The 13,069-nt window shown below is 43.2% G+C and overlaps 1 protein-coding gene and 1 long non-coding RNA gene across 2 annotated transcripts in view; one reads left to right on the forward strand and one right to left on the reverse strand.

Annotated features, from left to right (window-relative positions):
• The window catches only part of LOC308464226 (uncharacterized protein), a 129,456-nt gene that overhangs the window by 16,408 nt on the left and 99,979 nt on the right, over positions 1–13,069 (forward strand). The window contains exons 8-10 of the mRNA XM_080983345.1: positions 6,135–6,327; positions 10,607–10,743; positions 11,661–11,885. Coding sequence (XP_080839471.1) covers positions 6,135–6,327; positions 10,607–10,743; positions 11,661–11,885 — 555 coding nt within the window. The remainder of the gene's footprint in view (positions 1–6,134; positions 6,328–10,606; positions 10,744–11,660; positions 11,886–13,069) is intronic.
• Positions 9,046–10,608, reverse strand: LOC308464400. The gene is made up of 2 exons (XR_013980012.1): positions 10,319–10,608; positions 9,046–9,683 (listed from the first exon to the last, which is right to left on the reverse strand). It is a non-coding gene; the product is annotated as an uncharacterized lncRNA (long non-coding RNA).

Here is a 13,069-nt window from a genome sequence, read left to right on the forward strand (position 1 = left end):
AGCAATTGGCGCACTGAAGTGTAGGCAGGGAGATGAAGTGTGAGTCTTGAGAGGGGCCAGAAGGATTTCTGGGTCAGATTCATTGAAGCCTCCATCTGCAGGCACAGTCTATTGTTGCAAGCTAATATCAGAGCTCAGGAGTCTATCCGATAGGGGCTTAGAATACGGATGCAGCAGAAGCTGGCAGAGTGGAAGATAAACAGGTAAGCAGGGAGGTAGACTTACCACTTTCTATCCCATTTGCCTCCAAACATTTTCATGCCACTCCGTATTGTGATGGCAGCGTATTCCCATGGGATCCCTGGTGCAGAGAGATTAGGTAGCTGATGGAATCCATTCCATTAAAACACAGGTTTATTTTACTTACACTTGATGTCCATTAGGACAGGAGATTGATAGCTTGGCCAACGGCATTTGTCATAGCATTTGCCTTAATGGATAACACCTATAAGTGAAATAAACCTATTTTAAATGAAACTGACTACATGAAGAGCCTCCTCTGACACAGAGGGCATCTTTATGAATATGTATCCCACGTGCTTTGTGTGTGCTGGTCATGTTGGATTTCAACTCAGGGAGCACAACAGTGTAAGTTAATTGGCGACTGCAAGTATAAATGGTCATTATCATTATCTGGTAACTAAAGGAGCGCAGGATGTAGAAAATTATGCATCTCAGTATATGCAGAGCTGAGCAGAATGCCTACATAGAAGGAAACTAATTTGATCATTTTCTAATATATGTTGGCAAGGTAACAAGTGTCCTCAAGTTTCACAAAAGTCAGGAATATTTATAATCAAGCCTTCCTTGGGCAGAGGCCCCACGTTCTTCACAGCTGATTCCAGGAGTTGTTTTCAATAACTCCAGGGTTTTAGATGTGGTTCTCTGTCATCTCTGCCTGGAGATGCTGGGGATTGAACCGAGGACTTTTTGCACCAGGTGCTAGTGGCAGAAGAAGCAGGATTTTTTGTGAATGGAAGGAAAACAAGAAAGGGAGAATGGGTGCAAAAGGAGGGTGGCCAAGCTGTAGCATGGTGGTACACCATTCATTTTGCCTATGTAAGGTCACAGGGTAAATCCCTGAGGCCAACGACCTCTACCCAAGACCTCGGACAGCCACTGCCTGCTGAAGTCAGGCAGTATTAGGCTGATCCCTGATCTTGATTCCTGTAACATCTAAGTGTAGACGATCGTGATCCAGGACAGGTCCTTTTGTGGATTCCACAACATCAACATAGACGTGTCTTCCATCCATTTTTATTTCACTGGCATTGAAAACATAAAAACGCCAGTCTCATCAGATTGGCTGCTGCATTTTCTTTCATTTTGAAACCAACTCGCAGATATTTCCCCCCCTCAAATTTATTTTCCTTCTTTCTGTTTTTAAGTTGTTTTTTTTTTTTCACTTACCGTCTGGATTATCAGTTATTATCCTTTCAGTGGAGTTTTCAGAAGTCATGCTATAATGAGCGGGGAAGCTTGTTCAATGCGAACGAGTTTTGCAAATTAACCAGTAATTGGGCAAACTCAATTAAAAAAAATAATCCGATGGTGGTGCATCACAAACTGCACACACTTCATTTATTTTGTTAATTGTCATTTGTCTTTGATTATATATTCTTTCCCATACCATGCTAGTGAGTGGAATGAGATACGGTTCTTTTTCCAGTGAAAATAATGGTCCAGTGGTACCTCGGGTTACTTTGCCTTTGGGTAACGTAATTTCGAGTTATGAATGCGGCAAACCCTGAAGTGTATACTTCTGGGTTTCACTGCATGTGCGGGCACAGAAGTGCTCTATTGCACTGTGTGCGCGCGCAGAAGTAGCACCTCCAGATATGGACTTTTTGGGATAAGTACGGACCCCCGGGATGAATTAAGTTCATATCTGGAGGGTCCACTGTATCTAGCTGACAGGAGGGGGCTTCATATGCTTTCTCTTGGACAAGAAAAGCCTGCTGGATGAGGCCAAAGGGAGTCCAATCTAGCCCATGTCCTGTTCTCACAGTCACCACCCAGATACCTGTGGAAAACCCACAAGCAGAATTCAGACACAGGAGCACTCTTCCCTCCTGTGGCTTTCAGCAACTGGCATTCAGAAGCATCACTTCATCTGACCGTGGAGGCAGATCACAGCCTTCATGGCTAACAGCCCTCTCCTCCATGAATTGTCTAATCTTAAAGCCACTTAAGTTGGTGGCTGTCACTGCCTCCTATGGGAGTGAATTCCATAGTTGAACTATGTGCTGTGTGCAGGGATTTCTTTTCTCTCTGCAGAATCTCCCAACATTCAGGTTCATTGGATGTCCAGGAATTCTAGTGTTTAAACTATCCATTTTGGAAATGAATGATAATGGATAAGAATGATGTCATTGGGGCAGATATTGGCAGAGCAATCCCAGGCCATTTTCTAAGCTGTTATCTCAGTTGACGAGACTCCCAGGTTTCTCTGGCAGGATTTGAAACAGGTGTTTCTTGGCACCTATTGCATGAATCCACCTAGGGTAGCCATCCCCAAACTGCTGCCCTCCAACTGAGAGCAGTGACTACATTATTACACGAGCACTGTTCCACAGCATTTGATATTTTCATTTACATACATTCATTCAAAATAAGATGGGTTTATGAAGCAATTCTATATCCTCCCACCACGCTGACGAAGAATTCTACAAAACAGTAGTCAATATCCGGAATCACTGTTCAGTGTTGGACATTATATTTGCTGAATACACAAAGCTTCACAGCTTGTCTTTCATCTTACAAAGTCTGGTACCTCGCTTCATTTAAAGATTTTGATACTAAAAATTTCATTTTGTACTTATTATGGTTTGAAGGAATTCTACAAAGATTGTCTATTGTGTATGTACATGGTCATCGTGTTGCCTAGATATTGCTGACGCCCTCCAGATACAACAGGAATAGGGAACAGACTTGAGGGGCAGGGTTTAAATGCATATCTCCAGGATTCCCTGTCTGGCCCTCAGAACACTCCCCAGGCCAAACACCCCTCACCAGTCCTGCTTCACACCTCGGATGTGTTTGTGTGGCTGGGATTTCCTTGAAATCCAGCTCCCATCAGCATAAGCCACCATGGCCACCCGCCAAGCATGATGGGTAGTCCATCAACATCTGGAAACCCATTCGCAGGCACTTGGAGGCTTCCCCCACAGGATCTTGGCAGCTGTAGTTTGAGGAGGATGCCGAGAGGGGTTTCCACTTCCTCTTCCAGAACTACAGTGGCTGAAATGTAGATAACATACATACACAATTTTATTTGTTTGCCGCCTTTCCACAGTTCAAACCATGTGCAAGGTGAAAAGAATACATAACTACAACATAACAAAAGTAGTCATCAACAATAGTCTGTTCAGCAGCCTCAGCTTTTGTAGTTGGAGTCAGTGAGAGCCACACCCTCCCAGGCCAGGTTGGGAAAGACCTGTAAATAAGTCCTCAATAGTTGATTCATAGCCTATTCCATGCCAGACTTTTATTTTCTGAAGAGACATGGATCAGTGCTAGATCATCTGTGCTGCCTGCAGAATGTCCCAGGTTCAATCCCTTGGCTAGGGCTGGGTATGTTCCTCTTCTGAAACCCTGGAGAGCTTCTGCCAGACAGTGTTGACAATACTGAACTAACTGGACCGACAGCCTGCCTTAGTATAAGGCAGCTTCCAATGTTCTACTGTTAGAAGTGCTGCCAGTCTTTACAATGGAAAGTTGCTTGTGTGGGTGCGTTGTTTTACACTTATGGGAGGGGGCGGCAATTCCTCTTGCCCGATGACAATGCATTCACTGAATGTGTGGCTAGGAGGGGGGGTAGTTCCAGCCAGACTTCATTTATTTTTCTCTCCCCCTCATCTTGCCAACCTCCCAGTCTGCGCCCATCATGCGCCGGCTCCATTGTTTAAGTCACACAGTTCCACGTACCCCGCCACCCATTCAGGATGTTTGTCATTCATGCAGGTATCCGAGTGTTTGCGCCAAGTCTATCGCTAGTCTGTGAAACCCATTCATTGCTCTCCATTCTGAATACGAAAGTGGGCTTGGCTTTTTGCACAGACCTGGCTCTCTGAAGTCCCAGCCCCGGGTGTCCTCGCTTTTAACTACATTAACAAAGAGACAACAGCCAGCCGATACCCACAAGTGTTCACAGGCTGGTATATTTACTTTGAGTTTAATATTTCTCATTCTCATATGATCGGCTTTGAGCAAAATTCCCGACTGCTTTTTATCACTTTCATATGGGGGGGGGGGGGGCGAAAACCACAGACTGGTGATATTTAAAGCTCAGCTAGTCCAATCGTGCCACCTGCTGGTGGGAATGGGGTGTGTTCCCTAATTCTTGATTCTGCATCACTGTTCAAGAACACAAGGGAGGGCTTTATATAGCATAGCTAAAATGGGTAAGTCCTATTTGCCTGCTTTCTGGAGGTGATATGCAGCTCATGGTTCCTTCGCGCATATGTGGTGGGACTGTGCCAAAGTTGCTAGTTCTGAGATGATATATTTATAGAAATAATAACAACAACAAAACTGGAAAAATCTGTTTAAAAAACAGCAACTTCCTGAAATAGCACTCTTGGGTATATTCAATGGAGAAACCCAGCACTTATTATATAAAACATTTAATTGGTTACTTATTAATGGCTGTGAGGATATTGATAGCTAGCAAGTGGAGAGAAGCAAAGCATTTAAATGTACAAAAACAGTATTGTGTAATTTGGGGTGTAGAGTTTTCTGTGAAATTGATGCAAAACTTTGTGTAGCTAGAAGGCAAAAAAACTGAGAGGCTTTCATGGCCAACCAGTGGTCATTTATCCAGCACAGGAACAAAGACAGGACAAAGCATACCTGCTGTATTCTGTAATATATGGTTGCGCTAGCATTTTCCTTCATATTGATATTAGCAGGTATGAGTCTGTCTCCACTACAGGGCTTGTATGAACTTTGCTTTTATTGTTTATATCTGAGCTATGCCTTCGGGTTGGAGTGGGGGATGTTCAGTTTGTAATTTTCCCCTAATAAAATAATAATAATAATAATAATAATAATAATAATAATAATAATAATGTACAGGGGTTTCTAACTAGCACCAAACACCCAGTCTTTGCTGAATGACAATTGCCATCATCCCTGATTATTAGGTGAACATCATAATGCTGACTCTGGATAATCCCAAGTTCTGTGCCAAGGAAAGCTGAATCCATAGAAATTGTGCAAAGCAAACAAAATTAGCTTGCATAATTATATCTGGCTTCTTGTGGTTTTGGGGAGGAGCAAACAATGGCATTGAAGCTAGAGAGAGAAAGAGAGAGAGAGAGAGAGAGAGAGAGAGAGAGAGAGAGAGAGAGAGAGAAGCCCTGCCCAGAGCTCTTGACAGCATGCACTTTTGAGATTGCAGCAGGCATTCCCTACCGCCAACCTTAATGGCTATTTTCTTTGCAGGACAAAGACTAAAAACTTTTTAATTTGAAAGGGAAACCAGAAGTTCTGGACTTGCTGCCTTCTGCTCTTACGGCATCCTGATGCAGAACCACAGAACGCACTGAGCATTGCCCACAGGATGTACCACAAAGGAACCTCAGTGTGTGTGTGTGTGTGTGTGTGTGTGTGTGTACTTAGATGTCTCGATTGTGTGGTTGTTTCACCAGATACCCAAGATCACAGCTTTATACCTCGCATTAGTTAAGCCTGATCAGCTAACATGCACACATATAGTTCTGCCTTTAGAGTAACTACCTTGACTTGATCCATGAAGGGGTGTGTAGAATCCATCCCTTCACTCCCCTGATTGTACACATGAACAACTGCTTGAATTACAGAGAGAGGAGAGAGGACTTAGGGACATTTCACAGCATCCACAAGCCGCAACCTTTTGATTCAGGCACTGTGTGTGCCCATCCAGTAGTTAAAGACCACCGAGCAGTCAGTTATCTTCTACGCTGTCTTGAAAATGCACCCTACTGCTTTGCAAGCTTGAAGACGTTTAACAAAGTGAAAGCTGTTTTACTGCAGGGCTCGGAATTGCTGGCAGGATTCACAGCATTCTCCCAAAAACTAGGTCTCCTTGGGAGACAGCAGAACAGTAGGTGCTGTCTTCATTGCAGTGCCTTTTTCTTTTGTTCCCCACCCAGGAGTCAAACAGTGCCTGAAGTGCCCTGCGGGATATTTCTGCCCAAATGGAGCAAATTTTCCAAGCCCATGCCCTTCGGGGACCCACAATCCGCTCCAGGGGCAAGATGAATCTGCAGACTGCAGGCCTTGCCCTGCAGGGAGAGCGTGCACCCAAGTTGGCTTGGCTGAGCCAGACTCTGAGTGCATGGCTGGGTAAGTATTGCTGTGCTTGCCTCTTTTATATTCCTTACTTTCAGGGAAGCCCGCTTGACCAGGGTTTGCTTCTATATTTGCTTCTCTTTGTGAATCACTTCCCATAAAATACCTCAAAACAATTGTCAGCCACCCTGTGATCTTTGAATGAAGGGCTGCACATAAATTTAAATAATAATAGTAATAATAACAATACCATTTCAGATGTAAAAATTTCAGATCCAATACAGACTAGGAGAAAGATATCCCCATTTGCCTGTTGAAAAGGAAAAACCTTCAACAGGTGCCAAAAAGACATTGGAGACAGCTCCTGTCTGATGTTTAACAAGAGGGAATTCCAAAGGGTGTGTATCACTACACTAAAGACCCAATTCTTACACACACACACACACACACACACACACACACATATATATAAATTAGTTTTTTTAACGTATCATTTTCAACAGTAATTAAACATTCTTTTACATCTTATTCAAATTTTTGACTTCCATCAATCCTGTCTGGAAATTTTCCAGTCTAATCTCTCAGTATGCATTTCTTATCTTCCCTATTACATTTCAAACTCATAACCAATATCTCTATCTTTTTCTACTTTGTAACACTTCGTATATTTCTCCTTACAAAACTTCTTGCAGTCCTACTAGCGTAATCTGTTGATTACAGTTGCTCTTCAAATAATTCATATACTTCTTCCAATCTTCTGTAAATCTCTGGTCCCGCAGGTTTCGAATCCTTCCTGTCATTTTGCCCAATTCTGCATAGTCCATTAATTTCGTCTGCCATTCTTCTTTCGGCGGAATTTCTTCTTGTTTCCATTTCTGAGCTAACAATACTCTTGCCGCAGTTGTTGCATATAAAAACAATTTAACATCTTGCCTGTTAATGTCCTGACCTATAATACCAAGTAAAAATGCTTTTGGTTTTTTTTAAAAAATGTATATTTCTGCATCTTTTTCATCTCATTATATATCATTTCCCAGAAGTTCTTTACTTTTTTACATTCCCACCACATATGATAAAATGTTCCTTCTTTTTCACTAAAGACCCAATTCTTACACTATATGGAACAAACCTCGCCATAGGTTGGTATCTGCAGGAGACGTCCTTCTGCAGAGTGCAGCAGCAGGCATGAGACACTCTTTTAGCTATCCTGGTCTCCAAGCCTTGGAACACTTTATTTTATAAATTCTTTATTATGTTTACATTTATATCCCACTTTTCCTTCTAGGAGCTTAAGATGATGTACATGCTTTGCTGCCACTGCTATTTTAGCCCTACAGCAAACCCTGTGAAGTAGGTTAGGCTGAAAGATAGTAACTGGCCCAAGACCATCTAAAAAGTGGGGATTTGAACCCTGGTCTCCCTGGTCCTTTTTATAATATAATTTTTATTATTTTCATTTCAAAACAAAATATTACAACATTATAATAACCATTCTAAACCATTTGCTCTGCCGAGCTCATGACTTCCCTCCCTCCCTTCAGCTGGTTTCCAATTTCTTAATAAATTGCATACACATTTCTACTGTCAGTTTCTGTCCTTCAATACAAGTCAAATCCTTCCATTTATCCATGGTCAGATACTATTTTTATAATGTGTTACAGGGTTCATATCAGTCCTGCTAGTGTCTTCATGTTTTTGCAATGATCCCTTAAATATACAATAAATTCACTCCAATCTCTCTGGAATTTCTGGTCACTTTGGTTCCAGATCCTCACAGTCAGTTTGGCTAGCTCCGCATAGTCCATCATCTTCACCTGCCACTCCTCAATTGTTGGTTACCAACGATTATGGTCTCCCTGGTCCTAATCCAACCACTATACCTTAGCATATTGTCTACAGCAGGCACAAAGACCCTGAGACCAATATATGTTATATGTTATGTTATGTTATGTTATGTTATGTTATGTTATGTTATGTTATGTTATGTTATGTTATGTTATGTTATGTTGTTATGTTATGTGGCTCCGGCCTGGTGGAACGCTCTGCCTCATGAGACCAGGGCCCTGCAGGATCTGATTTCTTTCTGCAGGGCCTGTAAGACAGAGTTGTTCCACCTGGCCTTTGGCTTGGAGCCAATTTGATTCCCTCCCTCTCTTTCTTTTTTTCTTTCCTTCTCCTCCTGCATTGAGGCTACATTTTATTTTAATGTTGTAATATTTTAATGTTGTATTTTAATTTTGTTTTTAAGTTGTAATCATTCAACTTGTTTTTATTATTGCTTGTAAGCCGCTCTGAGCCCGGCCTTGGCTGGGGAGGGCGGGGTATAAATAAAAAATTATTATTATTAGGTTATGTCCCACCTTTCCTTCAAGAAGCTCAAGGTGATGTGTGTAGCTCTTTCCCTCATTTTATCCTCATAACAACCCTGTGAGGTAGGCTAGGCTAAGAGACAGTGGCTGCCCCCCAGTGGGGAATGGAACCCTGGTCTCCCAGGCCCTTGGCCAACATCCTAACCACTACACCACACTGGCTCACTGGAGTCATAGAATCATAGAATTATAGAGTTGGAAGCAATTCCGAGGGTCATCTATTCCAACCCACTGCAATGCAGGAATCTCATTACCATGACAGATGGCTGGATGTGCAATCTTGATTGCCTTATATTAGTAAAAGAAAAAAAGAAATGTTTAACACACCTTCCAATTCACATTTTAAGCTCAAACTGTGCTTCACGTGTTTAAGTCTGAACATATTGAAGTCCCAAAGCACAGATGGCTTAAGATTTTTTATTGCCTTTAGGCAGATGTGTCTCTTTCTCCCCAAGAATGATGCAACATCAGCTTTCCTCGCACACTGAATGGACAGTAACTCTCCTTTTTAGTGGCATACAGCTTCTAGTGACAAGGATCTGCAAGAAACTGTTTTTGAACTTTATTTGAGCTCTGTAGGAATGGCCTTGGCTTTGATGCTAAAACATGAAGATTCTCAACCAAGGGCTGACCCTTAGTTTCAGACTTGTGATCAGCCTTTTGGAAGGCACAGAATTCACTTCCTTTGCTGGAACTTGAGCTGTGCCACTGTTTATAATCAGGGATGGCCTATCATTATTCATTTGGTCCTCTGCAACAGTTTCCTCCTTGTTGAAAGAGAAGCATCATCATGATTTTCACCGTTCACAAATGGCAGATCTTTCTTCCCATTGAGTTCTTCACAGCTGGGTGCTGTCTTTGGGAGCACTCCGGCAGTGAAGCAGATGCATAGCAGCAGCAGTCAGAGTCATGTTGCCAGTATATATGCTGTGGCAATGAATACGCTTGAAAGCAGGAGCCTTTAAAATGGTATGCACAGTTGGCATGCTATGGTGCCTCTCCTTCCAATGGATCTCATAGGCTTCTATGCTAGTGAAAGTACTATAATGAAAAGGGGAAAGTGGATACTTTCTTATGGCCTTTATTCATATCAGCAGTCTTATATTTGCAGCTTATGTACAGAGGAATAAGTGTCCTTGAATTTACCCCGGCAAGTACTGCTAGGTGCACTCCAACATCCACCATACCTGCCCATTGACCAGGCTATAACATTGTCCATCCCTGCTTAGAGAAAGTGTCCCAGGTCAGCCTTTCACAATCTGAAGCCCTCCAGATGTTTCAGACACCTCTCCCCATTACCTTTGTCCAGTGCTTTTTTTCTGGGGTACGCATACCCCTAAACATTTTGTGAATCTTTGTACTTTTGTCCATTTACTGTATTTATTTTTCCCAATTTGAACTATAAAATGGTAATTTTCTTGAGTCAAAATGAGAGTACCCCTAAACATTTTTTTATGAGAAAAAAAGCATTGCCTCTGACCATTGGTCATACGCAGTGCTGTTTTTCTAGAAAAAGAGGTGCCAGAGCATACCATGAACACCTCCCTTGTTCTTTTATAATGGCGATGGTGCCCACCTGAGAGGTGCCAGAACTGAGTTCTGGTGAGTTCTAGCTGAAAAAAGCCCATTTTTACAAGGTTGGATTGTGGTTAATAATAATAATAATAATTATATACTGTTCAGAGGACTTCAGTGGTGAGTGCTACAGTGGTACAGTGATGCAATAAATATATTTATTTGGTCACAAACAGGTAAGGACAGTCAGGGAATGGGAGGTGTGTCACTCCTCACTAGTGATGTCACACAGTGGTGACTACGGCAACGCCATTATTCCACACAACAAGAGCAGAGGCCATGGCAGTTGAGAAGCTGTTTCCTAGTGGCAAAGCACAGTAGTCTGGGAGCTTTGAGTCCTCTCTCTTCTTTCTATCCGATTATGACTTGAGTATATTTTATGTCGTCAGATACATCTGCCCGGTTGGTTCCTCTAGCCCTCATGCTCCCAGCAACGCTTGTCCGCCAGGCACATTCAGCAACCGCTCTGACCTCTTTGATAAATCCCAGTGTGAAACCTGTCCAGAGCGATTTGTCTGCACGAGAGGTATGCCATTCTGTACTTGGATAAGCTGAGCATCAGACCTGCCATTTGAGAAGCGGCTCTTAGCTAGTGGGACATAACGTTGCCAGGGACTAGTGACTTGAGGAAGAGATGAGGTCGGCTCTTTTTACTGCCTACTTGCCAGATATTCTGTACACTTCTATTTGCAGCTGTCATGACTTCCTTATTCTCTACCAAAGAATTGTGGGTAGCAGCTCCGTTTGGGGGAACTGCAAAGATGATTATTGCTCTTGGGTCTGGTTTCAGGGGTGAAGAATCTCATGACCTGGAGTCAAATACGGGCCCTGTAAGCCTTTACCTGGTCCTTGGGGCTCTCCCTAGCCACACTGCCTCCCCAGCCATCCCCTCTCTCCTTGGTCTGTGTGCTATCCTCCCTGAGTGTTTTTCCTGGCTAAAATGCCGCCTTCAATGCTGATAATGCCACTTGCTTTCATAGAATCCTGTGAAGCAACCCTGAGCATCATCTAGTCCAACTTCCTGCAATGCAGGAATATGCAGTTGTCCCATACAGGGATCAAACCTGCAACCTTGGTGTTATCAGCACCATGCTGCAACCAATGGAGCTATCCTGGATGGAGGATAGAGAGGGGAGTGTGCGTAGGAACTAGCCTACTTTAGAAAGGCAAGATTTATATTCATTGATCCTTCTACATTCATTGCCCCACCACCACCACCACTGGTGTGTGGCCCTGAGAATGGTTCCAAGAAGGGAATGCAGCCCTCAGGCTGAAGATGCTTCCCATCCCTGACTTGTTTCAAGAGCTAGCTATTCCTTTCTCCCATATCAGCTCCCCACTCAGACTTTAGCTGCAGTTCTGCCCTTCTGACCAGGGCAGCTGACCTTGATTACATGTGTTAGGCTGGGCTTCACTGCTGATGGCCCATCTGTCTTTCTGCAGGCTCAGGAGGGAAGCAGAAGCCCCCTGTCCCCTGCCCAGCTGGTCACTATTGTCCACCAGGAACCAAGCACCCAACACAGTACAAATGTGCCCCTGGCACATGGAGCAACAAGACTGGGTTAGCTGCCGAAGAGGAGTGTGTTCCATGCCCGGCAGGATGGTTCTGCATGGCAGGGGCTCATGGACCTTCTGGAAGCTGCAGTGCTGGTCACTTCTGCCCAGAAGGTAAGGAGAAATTGACCAGGTTGCTATCTGTTTTTCAGATAGCAAAACAGTCACGACTGATGTTTTCCCAGTGCCCTTTTTGTGGAGAGTGTGTGCTTGCCAGTAAATTAGGACCAATTCAGGGCTTGGCAGGATCAGGACCCCTAAGAGTGTCCTCTTAGAATAGCTTTGGAAGTGGATTTAGGCTGTAGGGTTAGAAGTAGAAGATAGTGTATTTTAAAATAGCATTATTTGCAAGTGATAACATGTGAAGATTTTTATGGTTAAAGTAAGTGTGATTAAAAAATGGTTAGAAATTATGATATATGTAAACTGCTAAGGATGAGGTAAAATGAAAATCAAATAGGGGGGACTTGGGGAAGCCCACCTAATAATGTTTAGAGTAAAGTAAGGACAAGGCAAGAATCTGCTTCTATTGTTTGTTTTCCTGTTTGTGTTGTTTATTTGTGTTATAAAATGAATATATTTTTTTGAAAAAAATAATAATAAGAGGGCACGGGTCCAAGAGAAGCATCAAGACACACACTCAAGAGGGTTGAGCTATCTTTTCACCCACCCAGCATTTCAGATACACATGTATATGAAAAATGGGGATACGACATCAAGTCTTTGCAATTCCAAATGCCTTCCACTGTTCTAGCTTGCTGCCAACGCTTTAGTTAACTCACCCATAAGGACACACAAGAGCTGCCTTGCTGTGCCAGACCTATGTTGTGCCTAGCTGAATGTCTTGGCTCTCAAGAACAGCCCTAACTGGAAATGAGTAAGACACAGGGCCAATATGGCATGCTGCAGTTTTGGGCAGCCTCAAATTTAGGAATGCTCTTGATAAGAATGTAAGAACAGCCCTGCTGGATGGGGCCAATGGCCCATTTCATTCCTGTATCCTGTTCTCACAGTGGCCAACCAGATGCTATGGGAAACCCACAAGCAGGACCCAAGCACAAGAGCACACACACACCCTGCAGTTTCAAGCAACTCGTATAAAGAAGCATTACTGCTTCTGACCATGAAGGCAAAGCATAGCCATCATGACTTGTAATCATCAATAGCCCTTTCCTCTCCTGGTGTGAGAATATGCCTAGCTCTGAACAGACTTTTGATGTGTCTATCCCAGAGTTGCCTTGTCTAAGGGTCAGCTGCTCCCCTAGGATCTCAGCTGGGATGGGGGCTTTCACAGTTCC

This window comes from Podarcis pityusensis (genome assembly GCF_964106645.2).
Source record: "Podarcis pityusensis genome assembly, chromosome: 15".
NCBI classification, from domain to species: Eukaryota; Metazoa; Chordata; class Lepidosauria; order Squamata; family Lacertidae; genus Podarcis; species Podarcis pityusensis.